At 37.3% G+C, this 27,939-nt stretch overlaps 1 protein-coding gene across 1 annotated transcript in view; it reads right to left on the reverse strand.

The window, feature by feature from the left end:
- The window catches only part of LNPEP (leucyl and cystinyl aminopeptidase), a 112,436-nt gene that overhangs the window by 49,817 nt on the left and 34,680 nt on the right, over positions 1-27,939 (reverse strand). Inside the window, exons 2-5 of the mRNA XM_010357238.2 lie at positions 14,802-15,642; positions 9,623-9,761; positions 8,180-8,311; positions 484-604 (exon numbers count right to left, since the gene is read on the reverse strand). Coding sequence (XP_010355540.2) covers positions 484-604; positions 8,180-8,311; positions 9,623-9,761; positions 14,802-15,642 — 1,233 coding nt within the window. The remainder of the gene's footprint in view (positions 1-483; positions 605-8,179; positions 8,312-9,622; positions 9,762-14,801; positions 15,643-27,939) is intronic.

Below are 27,939 nucleotides of genomic sequence, written 5' to 3' on the forward strand. Positions count from 1 at the left end.
GTCACTGTTCCACTCTCCCTTAGTGAAGAAAGAGATGCCTAATTCCTTTACAATCAATCAGCTTCCCAGAGCAAGAAGGACAAAGTTCACCGCCAATACTCTGCTCTCGAGGACTAGATCCATGTTGAACAGTACTGAAATGTTCTTGCTTTCCTGAGCTCCCATTACTCAGTTTTTATTATTTAAATTGGGTATTTCTTGGAAGTTAGAATTAGTCAAATTGCAGACTAAGCCCTAAGCAAATTCCCATTTATATAGCACCTTTTTAGCAGCCCTATAAACTTAAGTGTTTTAAGCTCCAACTTCAGATATATTCATGAAATCTAAATAATATTAACAAATACAAACAATTTTTAAAGCATTAATAATGGTTTTTGGTTTTCTCTGGAAACAACTTGGGCAGAACCTCTTTCTAAAAAACATTCACAAAATAAATCTAGGTTCTAATTATAACAAAAATCAGAGACACTATTTGATTCTTACCCAATTTCTTAAGTGGATACTGAATTTCAAAGTAGTTTTGATAAAACTCAAGAAGCTTCACAGTTGTTTCCAAGGCATAGTGAACTTGACCAATCTTTTCTGGTACAGCATATATAGAAACCTAAAGAGAAACATTATGTATGATGTAAGGACAGGTACAATTAAAATGGCATGATACTCAAGTAGCACTGTCAAGACTAGCATATCTGAAAATTCTATAGAATTGTATGAGATCTTTCTGGATAGAAACACTTGCTTATGGTTACTTTAGCCCCCACAGCAAGCCCCTTCTACACATACAACATTGTTGAAAAAATTTACTGATCCCCCCCCCCACTTTTTTTTAAGCTAGCAACATCCAAAGTAACTACTTTAGGTCATCTTATAGCAATTTGTAAGTATTTGCCTATTTAATTTTATGATACTCTTCTCTTCCTCTCCACTTACCTGTAGCTGCCCTTCCTTACTTACGAGGTAAAAAGATTGAGTTATCTGAAAGACAAAACTAAATTTTCATCCTTTCAGGACCTATCACCGTGCCTGGCATCTAGCAGGCACTCAACACTGAGGAGTCACATCTTATGACGGAGTTAGTTCTAAAGTTAACAATGTAAGGCATAAATTGCACATTTGAAATTATCCTGGAAAAACCAATTAGAGACCAACATATTCTCTTCCAGTAAGTATGGCACAGCCAGTTTATCTTCCAGTGCTTGGGACAGCTTAACTTTTTTTTTCAGTTGTTGGCTTGTTTTTAAGGATCATGTTATAAAAATACATGTATTATGCAGAGAAACACTTGTGTTACGAGTTGTACACAGAACTAAAACCAACTAAGGGAACAACAGTTTCATGTCTCCCACTGCCCATTGATTCCAGGGTACATACTAAGAGAGAAAGCAGATGGAATCATCTTTATTATTTAAATTGCAATTCTTGCTCACTCTCTCTTTTTTTTTTTTTGGCTAAATGAATAAATTAAACATATATGATGTGACAAACTATGAACATCTTATTCAGTAAGTATCAAAAGGCAAGTGCTAAACAGCCATGTTCAAAGCAATGGGTTTTACAAAACAACACTTTCCAATTGATTTTAAAAAGCCCTCTATAGTCACCTGGAAAAGTGGGATGTAGATTAGACACAGCAGAAAAATAAAAACCTCAAAATGAAGATCTCAACAGGTGGAAAAATGTAAACTTTTTGAACAATTCATAATTTGGAAAAAGCACATTGGTGAACTCTAACTCCAATTTTGTTTTCTCATTAAATGATTTAAAAACTGTCAACAATTTCTTGAAGCAAACAAAAACAAAGTGGGGAAAGGACACCCTATTCAACAATCAGCAGAGTGAACAGACAACCCACAAAGTGGGAGAAAATCTTCACAATCTATACATCTGACAAAGGCTAATATCTAGAATCTAAAAGGAACTCAAAACAGCAAGAAAAAAAAAACAAATAATTCCATCAAAAAGTAGGCTAAGGACATGAATAGACAATTCTCCAAAGAAGATATATAAATAAACAACAAACATATGGAAAAATGCTCAACATCACTAATGATCAGGGAAATGCAAATCAAAACCACAATGTGATACCACCTTACTCCTGGCAAGAATGGCCATAAGCAAAAAAATCAGGAAATAATAGATGTTAGCGTAGATGTGGTGAAAAAGGAACACCTTTACACTGCTGGTGGGAATGTAAACTAGTACAACCACTATGGAAAACAGTGTGGAGATTCCTTCAAGAACTAAAAGTAGAGGAATCATTTGATTCATCAATCTCACTACTGGGATTGATCAATGAATGGATAAAGAAATTGTGATATATATACATACCATAGAATACTACTTAGCCACAGAAAGGAATGAAATAATGGCAATCGCAGCAATCTGGTTGGAATTGGAGACCATTATTCTAAGTAAAGTAACTCAGGAATGGAAAACTAGACATTGTATGTATGTTCTCACTCATAAGTGGGAGCTAAGCTATGAGGATGCAAAGGCATAAGAATGATACAATGGACTTTGGGAACACGGAGGAAAGGGTAGGAGGCAGGTGAGGGATAAAAGATTACACACTGGGTACAGTGTACACCACTTGGGTGATGGGTGCACCAAAATCTCAGAAATCACCACTAAAGAACTTATTCATGTAACCAAACACTACCTGTTTCCCAAAAACCTATTAAAATAAAGCAAAAAACCATCAACAATTTCTAAGAGGTCAAATAGGTTTCAACCATATTGTCTTTATGTGAGGCTTCAGTCTACAGAACATATGCATTCATCACAGAAATACGGAGGTGGCATAAAAGTTAAACAATATAGAATGTTTAAGTAAATGAACAAAAAATGAAATATATAGGCTCTGTATTTACAGTGCTGGGGTTCAGTTCTCTGTTATCTGTATGACCTTGAGCAGGCTAGTTAAACCTTACTTTCTTTATCCATAAAATGGTGATAAAAGTGGCTCCTACTCTCACAGAACTGCTGTGAGGATTAACTAAGCTAATACATGTGTAGAACTTAGATTAGTGCATGACACAATGTCTAAGTGTTCAATAAATGGTAGTTATTACTGTTATTACAAACAGACTCCCATCAAAATTGAGGCAAAATATGTGTGAACAGAGTATCTGTGGTTACAGTTACTGGAAGAATTTTATCTATAGAACTGGAGTTAACCAATTAAAAATATGTTGCTTTCTAAAGTAATGAGGGAAGAAATTTATTCTCCCATATTATGTGGCCAACCGTACTTCATTAGCCCAGGCTTCTACCACCTGAAGCCCCCGATATAGGACGGTGACCACACTTACTGAATTCAGTCACCGCCTACAAGCTGATCGTACTTACTGCATTTCCTGCATCTTTCCCCAACAGAAGTCAGTTTTAGTATACACACACACACACACACACACGTGCGCACGCACACACGTGCGCCTGACATACAATTTTTAAATCTCCAGCTATCATTATAAATAACTGTATCAAGATCACTGGATTTTAAGACAAGTCTTTATTAGCTGTACCTGTTCTTTGCAGACAAACATATCTTGTGTTACAGTTGCCTCAATCATCTAGAAGATGGTATCCCAATAGAAACATCACCCATACCTCCAGATTACTCTAAAACATTTTTCTATCACACACACCATTTGGCAACTCCCATCACTGTGCACCTTTCCTTAGAGGACAAGTCAGAAGAAAAAGTTCAGACGAAACTGAACTTTGACCAAAGGGTCCACTCATTCCCATCTCTGGAATACAATGATTAGGAAAAAATGTAGTTTTAAATACTTTCTCTTCCTTTCTACCTCTTTTTCTTTTCCACAAAAGAACATCTGTAATGAGTTCTTACTACAGGTAAATAATCTGGTCATTATAATTATTACCAAGCGTCTCTAAGAGCAACAGATGCAGTAAGAAATAGAGAGAGCAACCTAGCTCAGCAAAGAAAGTCTTGAACAGCATTCTGGACTTGGTAAGAGAACTCTAAACATTGTTAAATAAAAGTCAGTCAGCACTCAGGCCTTAAAACTTACAACTTGCCAGATCTCTTTCTTGCTAGATCTCTTTCAAAGATCTTATAGGAGATTTCTAAAAACACAACTAGAAAGATCCCTGATCAGCTCTCAAAGAAGAAGGTTAACATTGAGCAATAACAGATTTAAGTTTAATTTATTTGTTTCTTAATTTAATAAAAACAAAAACTAATTAGAAAAAGCAAAAATAGAAGAAAAACCTCATACCCTCAAAAAGGACAATAATATGGTCTGCAAGATTTATAAAGGCAGAAAATATTAGAAGCTTCAATACTAAATTTTCTGAAAACCAACAGTCTTCCTCAACAGATAACTGGACACACATAAAAGCAGAAATTCCACCCCTCTCCCCCACAAAAACAGTTAAGTCTATTCAGAATAACTGATTAGATGGCTTTAGGAGAATGATATAAATTGTGTACAATGTTCCAGGGTGGTGGAAGATAGCTGTGGTAGAAATGTTTTTAGAGGAAATTTGGAACGAAGTCATGTAGTCATGTTTCTGACTAAACATGAATAAATTAAAATTATAACTTCACATGGATGATACTGGTGAAGTTTCTATTTGAATGCTCAATGTCAGATGTGGTGTCCACACCTGACTAACCATGACTAGATTCTGATTCTACGTATTATGCCTGTCTACAGTAAAAACAAAAGCAGGCAGTGGCAAACAAAAGTAGGCATTGTATTTCACAACTGGCCTAGAATTGTCTAGGTAATTCTGATATTTCTGAAGGCAGGGGGAAGTTTACGGAATGAAGAATGAACAGAAATGATGAAATACATGTTCCTCTTTTTTTAGGTCTTTGACAACAATGCAATGCAGTATTTAACACTGAAGAGGACACATGTAATAATCTACAGTCAACTCTGAAACTTTTAGTTGGTGAGTAATATTGACTTTAGTAAGTAAAGCTCTATTGACTTATTTCTGAATATTGCCTTATTTCTGAACCTACCCATCAAATATTACAAAATAGAAGCCATCCTAGAGATTTTAGCATAACAAAATCTATCAATATATCAAAAAGTCTAGTCCTTTGTTAGACTCCAAGTTTTAAATTTCTGGTCACCATACCCAACATAAACAACAGAAGTTACTTATATCATTTGGTGTAGGCAGCAGAATATTGTGGTGAACAAAACAATTTTGACTACAACTTACTGATTATGTAATCTTAGGTCAATTACTTAACTCCTTTGAGACACTGTTTCCTCATCAGCAATGTGGGTCTAATACGTATCTTCCCCTTAATTGGCTTATAAAATGAAATAATGTTTATAAATGAGTGCCTAGAACAGCTGCCAGCACAGAATATAACTCCATGCATGTCACATTCCTCCCCATTTCCTGATAAAAAGGCAATAAATTAATAAAACTATTATTTATTTCTATAATGTTAATATTTTCAAAACATTTACTTCTGGGTATTAAAAATAATGTAGATTATATTTACTCACATGCAACGATTTTATATTTTCATATGGTAAAAACAAAGTATGCACTCTATCCATGCATATGTGCATATGTATATGTGTGTATATGTCTGTATATATGTGTGTATATATATACATACTGAGAAAGGATGAGAGCAGTCTACTTAAGTGCCCATAGCTAGTAAGCTGTCTAGGAGGGATGTCAACCCATTTAGACTCCAGAGTCTATGTTTAACCATGTTGTTTCCCAATACAGGCAAATAAAAAGCAAAAAACAAAAAATAGTCACCTGAAACTTCTCTCTTTCTCTTTCCAGACACATACACACAAGCATGCACATGCACACACATATATGAGAATGCAGTATGTATGTGGGCAATGAATAATTCAGCTTGCCTAGATGAAAGAATTCACAATGAGGCAATTAGAAATATAGCTCAATTTGCCAGAAGTGTGGTTTAAACCTGTAACCCCAGAACTTTGGGAGGTGGAGGCAGGAGGACTGCTTGAGCTTAGGAGTTCAAGCTGGCCTGGGCAACATAGCAAGATATCTCTACAAAAAATTAAAAAACAAAACAAAACACCTAGCCAGGTATGGTAGCAGGTTCCTGTCTGTAGTCCCAGCGACTTGGGATAGAATCACTTGAGCCCAGAACTTTAATGTTATGGTGAGCTATGACTGCACCACATACTCCAGCCTGGGTGGCAGAGTGAGACCCTGTCACTAAAAAAATTTAAAAAAAGATCCCAGCACTTTGGGAGGCAGAGGCAGGCGGATCACAAGCTCAGGAGTTCGAGACCAGGCAGGCCAAATAGTGAAACCTCGTCTCTATTAAAAATACAAAAAAATCAGCTGAGCATGGTGGAGGGTGCCTGTAATCCAAGCTGCTCAGGAGGTTGAGGCAGGAGAATTGCTTGAACCTGGGAGGTGGAGGTTGCAGTGAACTGAAATTGTGTCATCTGTACTCCAGCCCAGGCAACAGTGTGAAGCTCTGTCTCAAAAAAAAAAAAAAAAAGAAAAGAAAAAAGGAAGATCAGTGTGCAGATGGGTAGAACAAATTTTTTAAAGGAAAAAATAAATTTTAAACAAGAAAAGAAATATGGCTGAATTTATAAGGAAGGCCTTGAGTATCAAATGATGAATTTGAATGTAATCCTACAGGTAGTGTGAAGCAAACACAACAGATGAGAGAAGGAGGGAAAAAGGAAGAGAGAGAGTGAAGAGGAAGGAAGAAAAGAAAGTGGGAAAATGCCAAGACTGCATACATTTTGGGCTACATAAAAAGTGCTGGGGGTTTTATACCAATGAGTATAAGAACTACAAAAATGAGATAATTAAAGTGCTATGAAAGATCAGAGAGGGAATGATTAATTCCAGCTGGGGTAAGAAAGAAATGCTTCATGGAGAAGGTAGTGTTCAGCTGAGTCTTGAAGCAGCAGCAAACCTGGCTCTTTTAGATTGGGCTTCTTAGGCTTCATCGAGGCTGCAAACTCTAAAACAAAGGCTAAATATGTGGCACAACACCAGAAGTGGAATTAACTGAATTATTTCAGATTTAAACCAGTCATAATATCCTTTTGAAAGGATTCTGAAAAATCCTTGACATAAAGTCTTTCAATCCAAAGGTGAGTGAACCATTATTTAGCACTTAATATTATAGTCTACACTTACCATTAAACACTTAGTTTACTTTTTGAGTAGTGTCATTAAAGGCATACAGTATTATTGCTGATAAATCGCCAGAGAATCCTTACCTCCGCCCTTATCTCTGAGAGGTATGGGATAGACATGACATGATAGTCTTTTCTAATAGGAAACATACACCCTTTTGAAGTAGCAAAATGATAAGATCCAAGGATCCTGTGATTAATATAAAGCTCTTTAGTCTGGAAAGGAAACCCAAAACTAGCAGGATATTCCCTGGTAGAGCTCAAAAATATGAAAACAGAAACTAAGACATTCTATCATATTTCTGTCATAAAGAATAATTGTTTTAAGTTTAATAAATATGATAGAATGCCTTTTCTCCTTCTATGTTGTATTTGAAAAAATTAACTTTATTAGGTGTCTACTGTGAAATTAAAGTATAAAATTCAATCAAATAATCATTTACAAATAGGTACTAATGACAAAGAAAAAAAAGAGTCTAATTAGAACAAATCATCAATTTTGGCAAAATACAGATAAACCATACCCTTAACTAAATAAACAAACTTATTCATTAGGATGAGGAATCTCATCCGGATTTGCTTTGAAAAAAGGGAGGATTCATCTAATTTTTACAACCTAGAGCTATGGAATATGTAGCCACTAGTCACACGAACACTGCTGAACACTTGAAATATGGTTAGTGAGACTGAGGAAGTGAATTTTAAATTGTATTTAATTTTAATTAATTTAAATCTAAATATTCCCCTAAGGCTAGTGGCCATCACTCAGTTCGAAAAGCTTTAGTATACATACAGTATCTTACTAAAATTCTCCTTAAAAGTAAAATTTTTTAAAACTTGAAAATTATTTTTAAGGTATTAGTAACAGTAAATAACAGCTAAGCAAAAAAGTAGCATTTCTGATATAAAATGTCAGAGTGTGATCTAAAAGCTTGTTTATTTCATACAGCAAACACCAGGAATCACTAAAGCAAGAGTTCCTCTGAACCTCTTGTGACACAGGCTTTCAGACAATTACCACATCGACATACCAGGGTTCCATTTATGTCCTGACTCAGGTTCTTCATCTCTCCCACAATGAAAGCAACCAGGTAAGTGCTCATCTTCACACTCTCAGAAAACTCATCCTGAACAAGTCCATCTTCTAGAACGACTGATGACTTCTACAAGCAGAGGGGAAAAGACAGTTCTGTAACTATAGGAATAAATGGCAATAACAAACAAACAGAGAAACTGAAAATTCGAATAGGAAATAAGTGGTAAACATGCTAGCATATTATAACCTCTCAGTATGAATTTCTGCAAAGAGCATGGCTCTTAGTCTCAGTCTGTTGTACTATCCTTCATCCTGAGGACATATGGAGCACCGTGAAAATCCTGAAGGATTTTTCAGTCCCAAAGATGACTAAATAAATGTTAAGTTAGAGGCAGTCACGGTGGTTCTGCTTCTCCCATTGAAACACCTCCAAAACCAAAATCCTTCCTTATGACCTGGGATTGCTCCATTCTACTGCTACAGATACATCCACAGAAGAAGGAGCTCTAGCTGTGACATCCCTTCAAATGATCTGAAATGGCTTCATGGAGTACCATGTTGAGGATCCCCAAGAAAGCTTAGTGGGAACAAAATCAGTAGGAAGTCATTAGAGAAGTCAGCAGGAGACACAAAATGAGGGAATGCAGGCAACCTTACAGAATTTTCCAACCACAAATTAAAGTAGGCATCTGCCTCTTTAGAGAAAGATGAAGGTGAAGAGTATGGCTGAGTGTGGAGAGTGAGCTGGTACAGTGCTGTCTTGTTATAGACTATGCTCTCTGCTGCCTACAGGATTGGCTCCATAGCCTGCTGGGTATGGCTGCTGCTCCCCTCCATTAGCCACATGGGTCCAGGAGGCTCCTATCAAGCTGCACAGCCCCTCAGGTGTCCAAGACCAAAAAAAAAAAAAAAAAAAAGAACCCCCTAGGTTCCAGGTTTTGTTTGGCATGAAAACAATTACTAGTTTCACCCTCACTGCATCCCACACAGAGTTAACATCTAAGAAAGAGGCTCCTGTTCTTGTTGTCAATCTCCAAATTATAACAATATTGGTTTTTCATTTGCCAAGAAAATATCAAAACCAGTTATTATTCAACACTCTCAAATAACACTGTTTAGATTAGCAAATTCATCCTGTCTCAGCAAATATTACTCTAATCTTGTGAGTTCATTGTATTAATATTTGCACAACTTAATACACAATGCACACTCACATTTCCTACCCACACATTCCAAGTCCAGCAGGTCTTTCTCTTTCCTCAAGGTGACTTCCCAACTGATGCCAATATATTTTAATTTTTATTTAAGTATTTTAAGGAAGAATATTAATGTATATGATTTTAATCATTCTCAACTGTAGTTTGGCAAAGAGGAATTTAAGTGTTCTTAAAGAAAGAGACCCATTCAAAGATTTTACATTCAAGGAACAGAACGGTACCTTAGGCATATTTGATAAAGCAGTGTATTGCTCATCCCTTATGATCCTGATGATAAAAGTGGCTTTAAATGCTGGTTCGTCAAAACAAGGAAAAGCAGATCTTGCTGCCAGGGGTTCAAACTGAGTTGCTGCAAAGTACCTAAAACAAACACAAATTCAATCCAGTAGTTACTGAGCACCTACTGTACAAGGCACCCTGCCAAGTATACTAAGATAAATATGTTACTATCCTAGTCATTAAAGGATCTGCAATAAACTGGGAAAGGCAGACGTTTATACAATGAACAGAAACTTACATCAGGCTGTAAATCATGTCCTAACAATGAAAATAAAGCAGTGGGAACAAAGGGAAGGAAACAAATTCTGACTAGAGGTGGAAGATATTATAAGGAAACTTGTACAAAACCCGAAGAGGGCCTAAAAAGATGAGTATTTGAAAAGGTGAAGAAGGGAAGAAAGTATACTCTGGAAAGAGTGGGTAACACAAGTGTGGCAAGTCAGGTCTCACTAATGCAGGCCTCCATAACAACTGTTTCAGTACTGGCTGAGTGGGTTAAGTTAAATATTAAAAGCCAGTGCCCTTATACAAAGGCTGGAATTTAACAAAAGCCCACCAAGAGTTTTGCCTGGGTCTTAAAGCATGACAAAATAATGAAGGAATTCTTAACATGACCCATTTAGGATTAAATACGTCTTATTGGAGGGTCTGAAGAAAACTCCCCAGGCCTCCACAGACAATTACTGGAGGTCTGAAGGAACTCCCCAAACCTCCGTGGTTTAGCAGGAGACAAGATAAGGGTAATCAACCCAGCACCTGGACCCATTTAGATTAAGTAAATTTACTGAGTCTCCAGAGGAAGGTCTTCAAGACTCAGACCTTAGTTATGGATTAAAAGAAGTTAATCACTTATGTCTTTAGATAAATGCACACTTACATGTAAACATATAGTTTAGAAGGTATATAAACTCTGGAAAACTTTGTAATTTTGAGTTGGCCTGGCAATAATTTCCAGGCCTTCTCCCTGTATAATTGGTTATAGAAATAAAAGGTCTCTTCCCAATTCATCTGCATCTCATTATTGGGCAGCAAAAAAATAGCAGCCTGATCCTCAGTTTGGTCTGGGAACAAGGAAAGAGAGCAGTGCATGTGCAGAAAGTGGGGGTGGCTGCCCAGTGTGGCTGGAGATGAAGCCATAAAGGTAGGCTGCAACTGGGCACTGAGGTCTTAAAAAGGTTTCTGATGGAAGATTATTAAGAAGGGTGATCATTAATTGCTGCGAATTATCTGTACAGACTCTGGCTTCACAACACTAAACCTCAAATTCACAGCTTGCATTTTCATGAAGACTGAAAACATTAGGTGTCCTGTAGTATTTTTGTTTCCTTTACTCTCCTCAGAGATTAAAAGAAATTTCCTCCTCTTTCTATAGCATACCAGCAACAGTGGAGAATATGACACATAGAAAAATCCTCAATTACAATCCAGGCCAGGTGGCTCATGCCTGTAATCCCAGCACTTTGGGAGGCCAAGGTGGGTGGATCACTTGAGGTCAGGAGTTTAAGACCAGCCTGGCTAACATGGTGAAACCTCATCTCTACTAAAAATATAAAAATTAGCCAGGCATGGTGACACATGCCTATAATCCCAGCTACTCAGGAGGCAGAGGCAGGAGAATCGCTTGAACCTGGGAGGCAGAGACGGCAGTAAGCCGAGATTGTACTACTGCACTCCAACCTGGGTGACAGAGCAAGATGCTGTCTCAAGGAAAAAGAAAAAAAGTCCTTGATTACAGGTTGGTGGAAAAGCATAAAAAGAAACAAGGAGAAATGTAGATTTTCGGTTAAGTAAAAGAATAACACAGATCTGAACTTGGGAGATCTTGAATCCCAATATGGCTATAATCCCGGCAAATATGGCCCTGGTGTGCATATTTCAGGTACCAATCAATATAGCACATATACAACCACCACTTTGGAGGTGGTAGCTTCTCTTATTTCAGGCTTAGTTTCTACTACTAGAAGATAAGGAGAAAAGAAAGAGTATGAGATTTGGAGTCAGAAGACCCAGACTCTATAATTTACTAACCACATGACTTTGGGCAGATCAGTATCCTACATCTCATACATTTCAATGTCCTTATTAGTTAAATTAGGACTGAGATAGAATCCACTGCTGAATACCAGGGTTTTTGTTAGAATCAAATAAAACCATTTATAATAAAAACTACTTGTATACCATATGGTCCTAAATACTAGGATTTTTGTTAGAATCAACTGAAACTATTTATAATAAAAACTACTTGTATATCACATGGTCCCTAATAGATATTTATTACAAATGCAGGATAGTCCTAACTTCTTCCACACTTAAAATTAGTGTACTTTTTTTTTGTTTTGTTTTGTTTTTGCTTTTTTTCTGTTAAGGATGTGTCCCCAAATAACTGTTGCTATTGGATTGGGTAAACTGCAAGAAAAGTAGCAATCAACATATATGAAACAATTTACACATATTATGTTTCTAATATTTCATTTCTTCAACCCACCCCCAACATTCTTATCTAGTTAACAGAAGATTTTGGAAGAGAAGCATAAGGGACCAGGGAATAAAGTTTGATGTTATCCCTACTATTCATACAAGAGAGACCCACCACTATTGAATAAAAATTAGATCATAACACACTAAGGCAAATAAAACCGTAAACTGTTGAGAGATCCAATCGTAACTATCTCACATAAAAATCCCTTTGAGAGGGCTGTTGCTTGATAATACTTATAATCTATCTGTTCTATCTATGCTGAATAACTTGAAACTTATTCTTTCACTGGAGAGTATATTTCCTTTCTGAAATACTAAAGTTCAACACTTTATCAAGTAGTGTTCAAGATAATTACAAATTAACTGTGGATAAGAGAATTTTAAGCACTGGAGATAACAATGTACAAAGGAAAGCAAGTATGAACTAGAGAGGCAGTGCACCATGGTGGTGAAGAATGTGGCTTCTGTAGTTAAAATGACCTTGGGTTTGAGTTCTCCCTCTGCTACCTGCTTGCCATGAGATGCTGGATAAGTTACTTTATGTGCCTCTGCTCCCTTAGCTGTAAAATGAATATAATGTTAACATCTATCTCTTAGTGAGTTTGACAGAATAAAAGACTCAACATGTGAGATGCCTGGAACAGTTTCCAGCCCTTCAGTTCCAGGTGAATACTGGCCATTATTATCATCAGAAAGTTCACCATGGCAGGTGAGAACTGTGAGAAAGAAAAAACAAGGGCTAGATCAAAAACAGTCTTGAATTAAATCCTGTTAGAAATGAGGAACTGCTGAAACACATCCCTATCCTGAATTTGTTTACTAGTTCTTAGTATCAGTTTGTTATCTAGGACTTTAAGCCTATCATAAACAACTTCTAGATTTAACTCCAAGGTTACTGATTGTCTCTATCTCTTAGATCACATGGGTAAAAAAGGTAAAGTTCCTTACAACAAGCAGTGTCTATGCAAGGTGTCTGACATTTACATACAATGGTTTACCAATCAACAAGAAATATATCCCTTACTTACTTTATCTACCAGTATAAACATGTATTCTAATCATACCTCAGAGAAGAAAAATGTATAAAAGCTTCTCTAACAGAACTAAGCAAAATTAAAAGAGAAAAAGACCAAAAAAAAGCTTTGAATTACAGTTTTCAGCCATCTTGAAAGGTATGAATAATCTAAACATTTACCTGGAGTCAGGATGTACTATCACGTAGGGGATTCATTTTACTGAAACTTTTATTTTGTTTTGAATAGCAGAGTTTCACTAACTCATTTATTTTAATAGGTTATAAAATACTGTTTTATAATACTCTTAATTTTAAAGAAACATATTCCATTTTTCTGACATTTTCCACAACTCAATCCAGCCCATGGCAAGAGTCAACAAGTGGCCATACCAAAAATCACCTTACTCTGCTACATTTATTCCTCCCATTAAATAGTTAATGGGTACAAAGATTCCAGGGTCAATGTCCTAAAAGTCTGTTTGCATACTAAGAACATTGTTTTTATGTATATCTTACATTTCCCGGGGATAACAGGCATTACAGAAGGAGAACTAAAGGCAAGAACTTTCAAGTTCCCATTGCAATTATACATTTGTGTTTAATGCCAGATCTTATGCAAGAATTGACATGCAGGGCCAGTATGCCACTTATTTTAAAAGTATTACATAGAGGGAAAATAAAATAAAAATTATTTATCTGAATAGAATTATGGATCTTGCTTTGTCTTTCTCCATTTAAGAAGGATCAAAAAGTTTCCTTTAGATATAGAATACTCATTTCTATTTCTCTTAACATGTCAACATACATTAGCCAAATGGTCAGCATCAGTAATTCACATACTGTTTTACAGAGTAATAATGAGAGGATGATCCAATTGCATAAAGCAGATGTAGTGAGGACTTTGTGCACAAGACAATTGGTATCACTGCTACTTAAGAATAACCTCCATACTGTGTGAACTCCATCTTCCCAGAATTTCAAACTACATGCTATGAATGCTAAGATTAAAGTACTAAACATATACTCGAAATAGGGAGCTGAATAATTTTATATTTTGTCTCACCTTTTTTTCTGAACCAAATTAAGTCTCTCCTAGACCTTAAAAAAAATTTCCACCAGAAATCCAAAATAGACTGACATTTTAAAAATAACAAATCAGTAAAGATTAAGGATATTAAAAATGATATATGGAAGCACACCACACTTCACACTTCATGTCCTCTTTCTGTATTTCACTAAGTACCTCCTAAAAGTTCTGCACATTAGGAAAATAGGTCTTAAAGAATAACTCATACTCTTTACTCTGCTTCCCAACAGACTTCATGAGGTGACAGAAAGCTAGATTCATCTTAAAAATGTGAAAAACTCAAGATAACAAGTTTTTTGGGATGTAATCTTTATCCATCCTTTTCTACCAGCACACCCCATCTCCACCCCACCATGATATATGCTCAAGGCTTTGATTAAGAGAGATAATATATTCTTCTAAATCACCATTCTACTATTTTGTATATAACCTTCTAAATTTAAAAGAAAATCACAATTCGTGTCTCTGGTGTGGGCGAAGGGATCTATATTGCAGAAGTTATCAGAATGTAAAACCAGAATCATTTAAGAGGGCTACATACTTTTTCTCATTACTTTCATCTGTGTAGGAGAAGCCATAAAACCCATAGTAAGAACTAGATATATTTGCCGAGAACTCTATCTTCAACGTATAATTGTGCCCTGCTAGAAGGGCTTCAGGGGCAACAATGGCGATCTGTTCATGATATGGATATTCCAGGATCTCAACTTGTTTTTCTTGGCTTGAAACTGCTGACATAAAGGTCACTCTTGAAATATTATGACCTGTGCTATGAAGAATGATACTCCATGTGACCTGAAGAGCCTGAACTGAAATTGTCACAGAACCCCTGAATGTCATCGAGGTTAGGTTCGGGTGTAGGTTGAGTTCATAGCGTAGTGGCACAATGGCAGTGGGAAGCCTGATTTGTGCCCATGGAAACAATTTTCCATTTGTTGCAATTGGCTGAATTAGTCCAATTGATTGGTTTTTTTTATGGCAGCCTTCTTTGGTAAAGGTACATCTGGGTAGTAAGTAAATCACCATGATTACAGAAGCAGCAACCACAACGACAAAAGCACAGACCACCATGGTCCTTGCAGAGGGTACTGAACAAGCCCCGTCTGGGCTCTGCCTGTAACCAGTTGCACTGTTCCGAAGGCCTGAGCTTCTATTCATGAAGGACATGCCCAGCAACTTTGCTGATGACTCATAATCCTCTTCATCCTCGTCCATCTCATGCTCACCAAGACCCCGCACCAGCAGTCGGGAACCCCGGGGCTCATATTCCACCTCATCAGGCTCCAGAGGATGTAAACAAGGCTCTTTGGCTAAATCCACCACATCTGGTTCTTCTTCAAACATGCTGTTTTCAATCATATTCCTGGGGAGCTGAAGCCGATCTAAAAAACCAAATCATAAAAACAAGGCAGAGTCAGAAAAAAAAAGCTTATAATATTAATAACATGTCTTCTAGCTAGACCACATTTAAAGTAAGAATTTTTTTCAGTCACTAAGACTTATTTCCATCTTAGAGCTACTGAATTAAATAAGATGTTTATGCCATTATTGAGTCATTCATTAAAAACCAAAACATAAATAAAAGTATATCAGTTATGAAACAAGAAAGTTAAATAAACAGGCTATTATATTTTTAAAAAGATATCTGAGATAACATAGTAATTTCCTTAATATACTCCTGCCCCACAACATGGGACCCTGCCCTGGCCTTGAGAGGGCCCTGTTTTGGCGTTCCTCTGACTACATCTGTTCCCACCAGGTGAGGAGTCAGTAGGATTAAAGGGATGTGCCCACCTAGAGTCCATGCTTCCCCTTCTGGTGTCTGGGCACTGGGATCCCAGAATTTCTGTCCAACAGGCCTCAGACCTGCTTCCAAAGTACTTGTGGGTCTCGTCCCTGAGTCTCATTCTCCCTAGGGAGCACCACAAGCTGGTATGCCCATCTCTAAGACTGAGTGTGGCTAAGCAACAGGATGGGTTCTTGTTTTCCCCTGAAAGAGGAATGTTTCTGTCCCACAGCAAATGGGAAGCAACAAATTACATAGGAAATTTCCATAAGCAAGAAAGAATTTTTAAAAAGACCAAAAGACAATAAAAGTCAGATAAAATTATAATTCAATCTGTTTTTCATGCTTCCATGGCTTTGAGTAGTACAACATATTTCCATGGGAAACCACCATACTGCACACCATGAGTGTTAGTGGATCTCAGTGGGAGCTTTTACAAACTACAACAAACCACACCATCCGATTTGTCAAAATCACTGAGAAAAAAGACTCTAGAAGTAGAAGGGTAGATAATCCCCCATATATCAGTACTTCCTCAGATTAGATCATTGAATTTTCTTTATTTAAAATTCATACAATTTTAGTTTTTAAGGGATCTCAAAAATTACCAAATTGAAACTTCCACTAATCTTCCCTATAAGGCACTTTATACATCTCATTTCTAACCCTTACAACAATCCTATAAAATGGCAAGTATTCTATTTTAGACATGAGAAAATAGAAAAAGAGATAATTCACCTTCATAAAGTCATACGCACAGCTATTTTAGTCATAAAACTAATGTTAAAGCCCAGGTCTAAAAATCTGATTCAAAAGTTTACGCTGTTTTCATTATTATATTGCATCCCTCTACCCAAACTAATTCAATAAAAGATGAGAGCCCTGAATTATTTATTTAATACCTGGCAATGAAGTTGCTAAGAGTATTATTTCACCATCAGGAGAGCAAAGCTTACAAAAAACTACTGAATATCTAGCTTAAGATAAATGCTATGTATTTTGTGCTATTCAACAAACACTGTAATGGTGGCAACTCTTCATCCATAAAACGAATTACTGATAAGTATTAGGGTAACATTTGCAGTTCTGCTGCTTAGTGTGGCCCGTGACCCTGCGGCATTTGCATCACATTGCAGCTTATTAGAAACACAGCCTCTGAAGTCTCCTCCTAGAGTACGAATTTTAACAAATCCTCAGGTGCTTCACGTGCACTTAAGTTTGAGAGGCACTGGTATAAGCATCTTCCATGGTCAGATCCCAGCCAGCACTAACCATACCATTCCTGAGTATGCTCTGGCCACCCCAAACTGCTTACTATTTTGAGCACAGGTCAGGCAGCTATTCCACACCATCCTCCACATGTCTTTTTTTCTTTTCTGTTTCCTCTGCCTGCAGTGTCATCATCTCCCTTTCCCATGCCCATCCACCTGGTGACTACCTGGTATTCCATACCTCAGCTTAACTTGCTACAACATAAATTAAGAGAAGTTATCTTTTTTGTTTTTCCTTTGTTTTTATTACCTTTAAAAAATAAACTCTCTTTTCATTTCACCTCACCCATTTCTGCTTTGGGGAGCATATGGATCACAATGAGGTTGCCTTTTCCTGACTCCTCTCCAACCTGAACTTTGTACAAGTTATGCTACTTTAAAATTTTTATTTGAATAAAACTTTTAATCATTTTCTAGGTACAAGTTTAGCAATATGCCATCTACCCATCTACTATGAAAGAAGAAGGGTTCTAACATCCTGCTTTTGGGAATATAATCTCCTAAACTTCCTATAGTGCCCCAATTTCTTGTAAAAAAAAAAAAAAGTATGTTTTGTTTTGATAGTTAATAGTGTTTGGGGTCATACACTTCATTAACAGTAAATATTGCTGTATTCAATTTTTAAAAATTGCTTTTAAAACATTTAATGATTAGAAAGTTTCTGCAGTAGTTTTTCAGTGCCTGGCACAGTGCTGTAGACTAGCTTATTTTTTTTTTTTAATTTAAAAATGTCTAAAAAGGCCTTTTTTGACTTTTTTTTACCACACATGGGAAGATTATGCTCTCAGGCATTTGCCCCATGTGTTTTGTTCTGTGTCAGGCCTAATACAGACAACAATGGGTTCTGCACAGTATGGTTTTATTTACGATATTTCTAAACTAACTCCAGATACAATCTCAGCTTAATATTTAGAGCATTCCCATCTCTCAATTCCATCCCCTTAGAACTTTGTTGCTGGGGTTTTTTTTTATTCTTCAGCCATGCCATTTATAGCCAAGAGATATTCCACAGTTTGACCATTTGGCATCTCCTGTCTTCATGTCATTAATTTCAAATCTTCTGACAAGGGCTTAGTCAGATGCCTGCCTAAATCCAAATAACTTACTTTTATTATTTCACTCCCAGTCAGAATAATACCTACGTAGAATTTTAATCTTTCAGAAATGGAGATCACATCAACCCATTTGCTGCATTTTACTGCGCAATGGAAGCACAGGTTTTTTTTGTTTCTGGTATGCATAATCATATCAAGTTAAATATATCAAATCAGGGAAAATCACTTTTATTACAGGTATCCCATGAAGATCCATGAAGGTACTTCAAGCCTATTTAAGAAAATGTTGATTTGATTCTTAAGTCAGTACACCTTGATTTTGGCATTAAATTGTAATGTAACACATGATTACCCCTTGATCAATGGGATTTATTCCCACTGAAAGAAGGGATCCTAAAGAAACACAGAATTTTCTAAAACCTCTTAAATCCATATACATCAGCTATCTATAAGCCAAAGCAAAGAACTTTCTAGCTGAAATGTTTCAGTTTTAAATAACATAGGCCCATGTGGTTATAATCTAAGAGAACTGAAGACATTTCTTTTCATCAGATACTGTGAACTAGCACTCCTCAATGTTGTTTGTGGACCAGTGCCAATGTGCAAAGTGTGACCCATCTGGGACAGGATATACATAGACTATTAGTACCCAAAAACTTTTATGACAATTTGACAGAGTAATTTTTATGTGTGTTGAATTTAATAATGTTTAAAACTGAGCTATTTTGTATGTCTTTTTTCATTTCATTTTTCTAATTAATTTTTATATGCTACAAAATTTCTGCAACAGATTAAAAATTAAAAAAACAAAAACAATAAACCCTGGTTCTTCAGCTCAGACAATGTGAGACTTACACACTGTCACTGTGACACTGGGCTCTGCCTGTAACCAGTTGCACTGAGTGAGTTAGACTGTCACTATAATGGCAATAACAGTCAAGATAAAGTTCTTAACTATGTCAGTAGCAGTGGGAATAAGGAGGAGGGAATAATTACAAGTCACATTAAAAAAGTAGATGCACAAGAACTGATACTCCCTTGGGCTAGATGGACCTGCAGGGTAGGAGACAGAGAAAAGTCTATGTCAATTCCCTTTACATTCCAACTTGTATAACTGAAAAGAAGGGATGTCATTCACTGAGATTGAGAATATAGGCTTTCACATTTTCTAATTTTTTTTGAGGCAAGGAAGGAGAACAGGATTATGAGATGGCATTCAGTGTAGGATATGATATATTTGATGGATCTGTCAGATAACCAGGTGGAGATGTTTGATTAATAGAGTTAAAGGCCTGATTTTAGGTAGAGGTTAAAATCCTGGCTTTTCCACTGACTGATCTCAAACAGGTTACCTGTCTTAGCCTCAATTTCCTCACCTATAAATGTGGGAAACAGTACTATTTTGTAGAATTGTTAAAAGGATTGTGTTATGTGGGTTTAGAGCTCAAAGGAGTGATCTGGGTGGAGGATTCAGGTTTCTGAATCACCTGTGTAGATATGGTCATTAAAACCATGCAGATAAATGAGACTATCAAAAGGGAGATGAGTCAGGGAGGATCAGCATTTAAGAGCTGGGTGGCCAGAGGAAGAAGGACAGCAAAGGAGAAGAAATGGACCAAAGGCAGGAATATCAGAGAGTGGCATCCCAGAAACCAAAAGCAGGATTTCATAAAGACGAAAGTGGCCAGCATTAAATATTTTAGAAAGGTCAAGTAAAATGAGGCCTAGAGAGGGCCTTACATTTGGCAACCAGGGAACCAGTGACTTTAATAGTGAGAGCAGAAACCTGATTCCAGCGGCCCAAAGAAGAAATGCAAAGTTAACGAAAGAAAACAAGGGCTGCAGACTATTCTTTCAAGGTATGTAGTTGTTTATCAAGGAAAAAACATAGGGATAAACTAAAGGAAAATGTGGTATAGAGAAAACTTAAATCCTTGTTTTTCATGTGTCTGTGTTTAAGATGGGAACAAAGGAAAATGTGGTATAGAGAAAACTTAAATCCTTGTTTTTCATGTGTCTGTGTTTAAGATGGGAACAACTTGGGCACGTATTTCTGCAGGAAAGGAAAAGAAAGACGAAATGTGGAGGTGGAGGAGTAGGGGAGGGAAAATGCTGGCATAGCATCCAGACGGATAGGGAGAGTGTACAAGAAACCCATTATGATGGGAGCTAGGTCCTCTTCCTCCAAGCCTGGAGGACAGGAGGTGAAGACAGAGAAGAGGCATGTGCATGAGCACAAAACAGCAGAGAGCCTTCTTGTTCTCTGTGATGAGTGCAAGCAAGGACATCTGCCCAGAGCTAAAGGCAAGTTGTTGGGAAGGCATAGGGGCATGAGCAGAATGAGGGACAAGTGCCATGGGAGAGGGCCAAGGAGTGGTGACCCCAAGACAAGCATGACCGAGAAGGTCAGAAATCCCAGTGGAATCTGTCATACCATAAATCTCTAAAAAACATCTTTAGCAGTTCTTACCAGCCCAGGTCTAAAAGAAGAGAAGTGTTATGTGTATTTTGCCACAATAAAAGTTAAATAAAATGTTTATAAAAGGTAGAGAAAGCAGATTGTTAGGCAGGGTTAAATATAAGGGAGGATGTGGTAAGAAGCCAACTGTATAGTGCATAGAGGCTACCGGCAAGACAGCAAGTCATCAACTGAGGGGTACAATTTAGAAAACAGGACAAAAAGTGAAGCCATGACAAACAACATTAACAGCAACTTGAACTAAAAGAAGCAAACTTCTCACAGACTTTAAAAGGATTAAAGCTTTAAGCTGCCATCACATTTTCAGAGAAAATTTAAGAGTTGTCCCTAGGTATCTGTGAGGGATTCATTCCAGAGCTCCTTGTGAAACCAAAATCCAGAAATGCTCAGGTCCCTTCTATAGAATGCTGTAATATTTGCATCTAATCTTTGCATATCCTCCCACATACTTTAAATCATCTCTAGACTACTTATAATATCTAATCCATGGTAAATGCTATATAAACAGTTGTTATACTGTATTTTTTAGGGAATAGTAACAAGGAAAAAAAAGTCTAATGTTCTTCTGAGGCCCCTATGACATATTTATATAGAACTATAAGCTCCAAGTATGGGACAGCACTTACAATATTTTCTAGATAAATTTCCAAAGTGATGACTAAGTATCACATAAACTATTTCCCTAATGAGAATCCTCTTCTATCAAAAAAAAAAATCCATTTTTTTTTTAAGTTCAGGCTTAAAAAGAAAGAAAAACACTAGAATTTAGAACAAAAATAACATGATTTTTTTTCTGGGTAGGTCCAGATGGACAAAACATTACCCAACCCCCATTAAACCCATACTCAAAGAAAATCTCTTCCTGTTAATGACAGTGCTCATGAGAAGTTACAAGTTTAGGTGTATCTTATCTCACCAGAATCTGAAGGGCAGTCATTAACAGCAAACAAGTTTTGAAGATGTATCTAAGTCGTCCCTTTCCCTGACACCTGTTTCTATAACACCTCAATGTATAAGCAGTGGCATAAAATACGAACACGGAAAGTCCTGCATGCATTACTACTTTACCCCTAGTATATTGTGCTTTTTCACACCACCTTTAATTTTCCAGTTCAGAAGCCCAAGGTCATGACATAGGAGCAAGATCCAAGTAAGGTCTGTCTTCTGCTGTCCCTCACCCTGACTTTGTCTCCCTTGTGAAGAGAAAAGTAAATGGATGACTGAGGGTGGGAGGCAAGATCAGAGAGCAATGATTCAGTCCATAAGCATACTGGGAGAGACTTCAACTTTCCATATGACAGAGTAATTGGTACCAGGTTATCATTCCTCTCATAAACAACTATTAAATTAGATAAAACGATACACCTGTTTGCACATACTCACTAACAGAGTGTGACCTCTGAGTGAAGGAACAGGTGAGTCCACAATAACTCCGGTTCTCTGTCTGGGGACAATTTCCCAACTATAGTCTGCCAAGCTAGGGTCTAAGTAGAGCAGTGCTGGTGAAGGGGGGCATGTGCAGAGGGGAGTCACGGAGGTTTGTACGAGGTTTTCTGAGAGTCCTTAGCCAATTCAGAACTTGGGGCATAGAAGAAAGTGGCCGCAATAAGGTTAAGACAGAACAGAAATACTAGAGGTCAAGCAGTGCAGGGAAGTAGTGGCAGGTCAACCCAGTCAGAGCAAAGAGAACTCATAACACCCTAGGCATCAGCTTGAAGCACTAGAAAGGCCTCAGTGTAGAAGTAAAAGTGCCACCCTAGAAGAAGGCCTACTCTAGATCCATACTAACAAAGCCTAAAATCAAGCCCTAATAAAATCCACAGGGGAAAAAGTATTTAAGGATGAGTCTTACTAAGTTAGAGAAGCCTGAGAAACACCTTAGGCTTTCCACAGATCTGCTCTAAAAACTTCAAAAACAAGCTTACACAAGGTGATCAGCCAGTAACTAAGCTGTCTACAGAGACAGAGCTAGAAAAATCAACATTTTACAGTTTTTTTTTAAATTCAGCATCTCTACAATGTGTCATTGACACTATTCAATATGTAATAAAAAATTACTAGACATTTAATGAAACAAGAAAATGTGAACCCTAAGTAAACAAAATCATTAGAAGGCAATCTTAAGGTGGTCCAGATATTTGATTGCATTTAGCGAGTCTTTAGAGTAGCTATCATAAATAAAAAAGAATCCCTGAAGAAGACGTGTTTTATTATTTTTCAATTGTATCCCCATCGTTAAGCAGGAAGATGTATTTTAAAAAGGAAAAATTGAGAATATGTGAATAGATGAGACTCTCAGCAGGGAAATCAAGACTAAAAAAGAACTAAACGGGAGGGAAAAAAGAAAATTCTAGGAGAAAAAGGTTCAATAAATAAAACGAAAAAGTTACTAAATGGACTTAATGGCAGATTGGAGACAGCACAAGAAAGAGTCCATAAACTTGACAGATCATTAGAAATTACCAATTTGAAGAACAACAAGACAAAGGATTGAAAAAAAGTAAACACAGCATCAGGGATCTGGGGGACAGTATCAGACAGTCTAACATGTGTCTAACAGGAGCCACAGAAGAAGAGTATGAGAATGCGGCAGAAGAAAATATCTGAAGAAATAATAGTTAACATTTTATTAAGTTTGATGAAAAACACCACTTACCAGATCCAAAACGTTCAGCAAACCCCCAAAAAGATAAATACACACACACACATACACAAATAATAATGTCTTAAGCACATCATGGTCAAAACTGCTTAAAACTAAAGATAAAAAGAAAACCTTTAAGAGAGCCTGGAAACAATGCTACATACAGATGAACAACAGTACAAACACTAACTTCTCATGTCAACGGTGGAGGCCTGAAGATGACCGTGCATTTTTAAAGAGTTGGAAGACAAAGAAAATTCTCAACTCAACTTTGCACATGCAGTGAAAATATGCTTCAAAACAAAGAATAAAAGACATTTTCAGATAAATGACAGCTTACAGAATTCATTTAGAATACATTTTCCTCAAGCAGATACACACTACAAGAAATTTTAAAGGAGTTTCTTCAGCATGAAGGGAAATACTACCAGATGGAAACTCAGATCTTCAGGAAAGAGAGAATACCAGAAATAATACATGTTAAAATAAAAGTATACATTCTTTATTCTTCTTATAATTTCCATAAAAGACTATCTTTAAAAAAAAAAAAAAAAGATACAACAAAAGCACAAAGAATACAGAAGTTGAGTAAGAGTAATTAGGCAGAAAGGAAGAAGTGTCAGGTATAGAATGTGAAATAGTACAATACTGACTATACACAGACTTAAATAAGTTAATGATGCATATTATTAACCCTAGAACACTGAAAAAAAAAACAGCAAGAAACAACTATATACACTCTCTATAAGAGATGCATTTTAAATTTAGACACAAATAGATTAACAAAGTAGAAGAATATTTTCTAATGATAAAAGGAGAAATTCAGCAGGATGTCAATCTTAAATATGTATACCTAATAACAGTGTTTCAAACATAAGTTTTTTATGAAGAACAGAACAAACAAAAACATCCACAACCATAACCTTTCTCTTCATAATTGATGGAACAAACAGACAACAAATAAGTAAGGTCACGGAAGGTCGGAACAATACTATTAACTAATTTGACCTGACATTCATGGAACATTAACAACTGCAGAAATACATATGAAACGTTCACCAAGATGCAATAAAGCAAAATAAAATAAAATAAATCACACTCAACTTCAAAAGACTGAAATATGCTTTTTAGAGACTTTGTTCTCTAAACACAATGCAAACAATTAAAAAATCAATTAGTAAATTAGGTAGACAATCCCTAGATATTTGGAAAATAAAAAAAAAGACTTTAAATCATTCATGAGTCAAAGAAGAAACCACAAGGAATTTATAAAATATTTGAAATAAATAATAATAAAAACATAATATATTAAAATTCAAGAAAATTTATTGCTTTAAATGCCTATAGTGAAAAAAGGTTTAAAATTAATGATATTTGGGGGGGCGCACCCAAGATGGCTGAATAGGAACAGCTCCAGCCTCCAGCTCCCAGCATGAGCGACACAGAAGACAGGTGATTTCTGCATTTTCAACTGAGGTACCAGATTCATCTCACTGGGGTGTGTTGGACAGTTGGTGCTGGTCCGCGGCTGCAGCCTGACCAGCGAGAGCTGAAGCAGGGCAAGGCATCACCTCACCCAGGAAGCACAAGAGGGAAGGGAATTCCTTTTCCTAGTCAAAGGAAATTGAGACACACAACACCTGGAAAATTGGGTAACTCCCACCCTAATACTGAGCTTTACCAAGGGTCTTAGCAAATGGCACACTAGGAGATTATATCCCACATGGCCCAGAGGGTCCCACGCCCATGGAGCCTCCTTCATTGCTAGCACAGCAGTCTGAGATCTAACCGCAAAGCAGCAGCAAGGTTGGGGGAGGGGCGCCTGCCATTGCTGAGGCTTAAGTAGGTAAACAAACCCACTTGGAAGCTCGAATTGGGTGGAGCCCACCACAGCTCAAGGAGGCCTGCCTGCCTCTGTGGACTCCATCTCTGGGGACAGGGCATAGCTAAACAAAAAGCAGCAGAAACCTCAGCAGAGGCAAATGTCCCTGTCTGACAGCTTTGAAGAGAGCAGTGGACCTCCCAGCATGGAGGCTGAGATCTGAGAATGGACACACTGCCTGCTCAAGTGGGTCCCTGACCCCTGAGTAGACCAACTGGGAGACATCCCCCACTAGGTGCAGACCGACACCTCACACCTCACAAGGCTGGGTACACCCCTGAGACGAAGCTTCCAGAGCAAGAATCAGACAGCAATACTCGCTGTTCAGCAATATTCTATCTTCTGCAGCCTCCACTGCTGATACCCAGGCAAACAGGGTCTGGAGTGGACCTCAAGCAAACTCCAACAGACCTGCAGCTGAGGGTCCTGACTGTTAGAAGGAAAACTAACAAACAGAAAGGACACCCACACCAAAACCCCATCAGTACGTCACCATCATCAAAGACCAAAGGCAGATAAAACCACAAAGATGGGGAAAAACCAGTGCATAAAAGCTGGAAATTCAAAAAATCAGAGTGCATCTCCCCTTCAAAGGAACGCAGCTCATCGCCAGCAATGGAACAAAGCTAGACAGAGAATGACTTTGACGAGTTGAGAGAAGAAGCCTTCAGTCGATCAAACTTCTCAGAGCTAAAGGAGGAACTACGTAACCAGCGCAAAGAAACTAAAAACCTTGAAAAAAGATTTGATGAATGGCTAACTAGAATAACCAATGTAGAGAAGTCCTTAAAAGAACTGATTGAGATAAAAACCATAACACGAGAACTATGTGACAAATGCACAAGCTTCAGTAACTGACTCGATCAACTGGAAGAAAGAGTATCAGCGATTGAAGATCAAAGGAATGAAATGAAGGGAGAAGAGAAGTGTAGAGAAAAAAAGAGTACAAAGAAATGAACAAAGCCTCCAAGAAATATGGGATTATGTGAAAAGACCAAATCTACGTCTGATTGGGGTGCCTGAAAGTGATGGGGAAAATGGAATCAAGTTGGAAAACACTCTGCAGGATATCATCCAGGAGAACTTCCCCAACCTAGTAAGGCAGGCCAACATTCAAATTCAGGAAATACAGAGAACGCCACAAAGATACTCCTCGAGAAGGCAACTCCAAGACACATAATTGTCAGATTCACCAAAGGTGAAATGAAGGAAAAAATGTTAAGGGCAGTCAGAGAGAAAGGTCAGGTTACCCACAAAGGGAAGCCCATCAGACTAACAGCAGATCTCTCAGCAGAAACTCTCCAAGCCAGAAGAGAGTGGAGGCCAATATTCAACATTCTTAAAGAAAAGGATTTTCAACCCAGAATTTCATATCCAGCCAAACTAAGTTTCATAAGTGAAGGAGAAATAAAATCCTTTACAGATAAGCAAATGCTGAGAGATTTTGTCACCACCAGGCCTGCCCTACAAGAGACCCTGAAGGAAGCACTAAACATGGAAAGGAACAACAGGTACCAGCCATTGCAAAAATATGCCAAAATGTAAAGTCCATCGATGCTAGGAAGAAACTGCATCAACTAACGAGCAAAATAACCAGCTAATATCATAATGACAGGATCAAGTTCACACATAACAATATTAACCTTAAATGTAACTGGACTAAATGGTCCAATTAAAAGACACAGACTGGCAAACTGGATAGACTCAAGACCCATCAGTTTGCTGTATTCAGGAGACCCACCTCACATGCAGAGACACACATAGGCTCAAAACAAAGGGATGGAGGAAGATCGACCAAGCAAATGGAGAACAAAAAAAAGCAGGGGTTGCAATCCTAGTCTGATAAAACAGACTTTAAACCATCAAAGATCAAAAGAGACAAAGAAGGCCATTACATAATGGTAAAGGGATCAATTCATCAGGAAGAACTAACTGTCCTAAATATATATGCACCCAGTACAGGAGCATCCAGATTCATAAAGCAAGTCCTTGGCAACAAAAGCCAAAATTGACAAATGGGATCTAATTAAACTAAAGAGCTTCTGCACAGCAAAAGAAACTACCATCAGAGTGCACAGGCAACCTACAGAATGCGAGAAAATTTTTGCAATCTACTCATCTGACAAAGGGCTGATATCCAGAACCTATAAAGAACTCAAACAAATTTACAAGAAAAAAACAACCCCATCAAAAAGTGAGAAAAGGATATGAACAGACACTTCTCAAAAGAAGACATTCATACAGCCAACAGACACATGATAAAATGCTCATCACCACTCGCCATCAGAGAAATGCAAATCAAAGCCACAATGAGATACCATCTCACACCAGTTAGAATGGCAATCATTAAAAAATCAGGAAACAACAGGTGCTGGAGAGGATGTGGAGAAATAGGAACACTTTTACACTGTTGGTGGGATTGTAAACCAGTTCAACCATGTGGAAAACAGTGTGGCGATTCCTCAAGGATCTAGAACTAGAAATACCATATGACCCAGCCATCCCATTACTGGGGATATACCCAAAGGATTATAAGTCATGCTGCTATAAAGACACATGCAC

Source organism: Rhinopithecus roxellana, chromosome 3 (genome assembly GCF_007565055.1).
Source record: "Rhinopithecus roxellana isolate Shanxi Qingling chromosome 3, ASM756505v1, whole genome shotgun sequence".
Classification (NCBI taxonomy): domain Eukaryota; kingdom Metazoa; phylum Chordata; class Mammalia; order Primates; family Cercopithecidae; genus Rhinopithecus; species Rhinopithecus roxellana.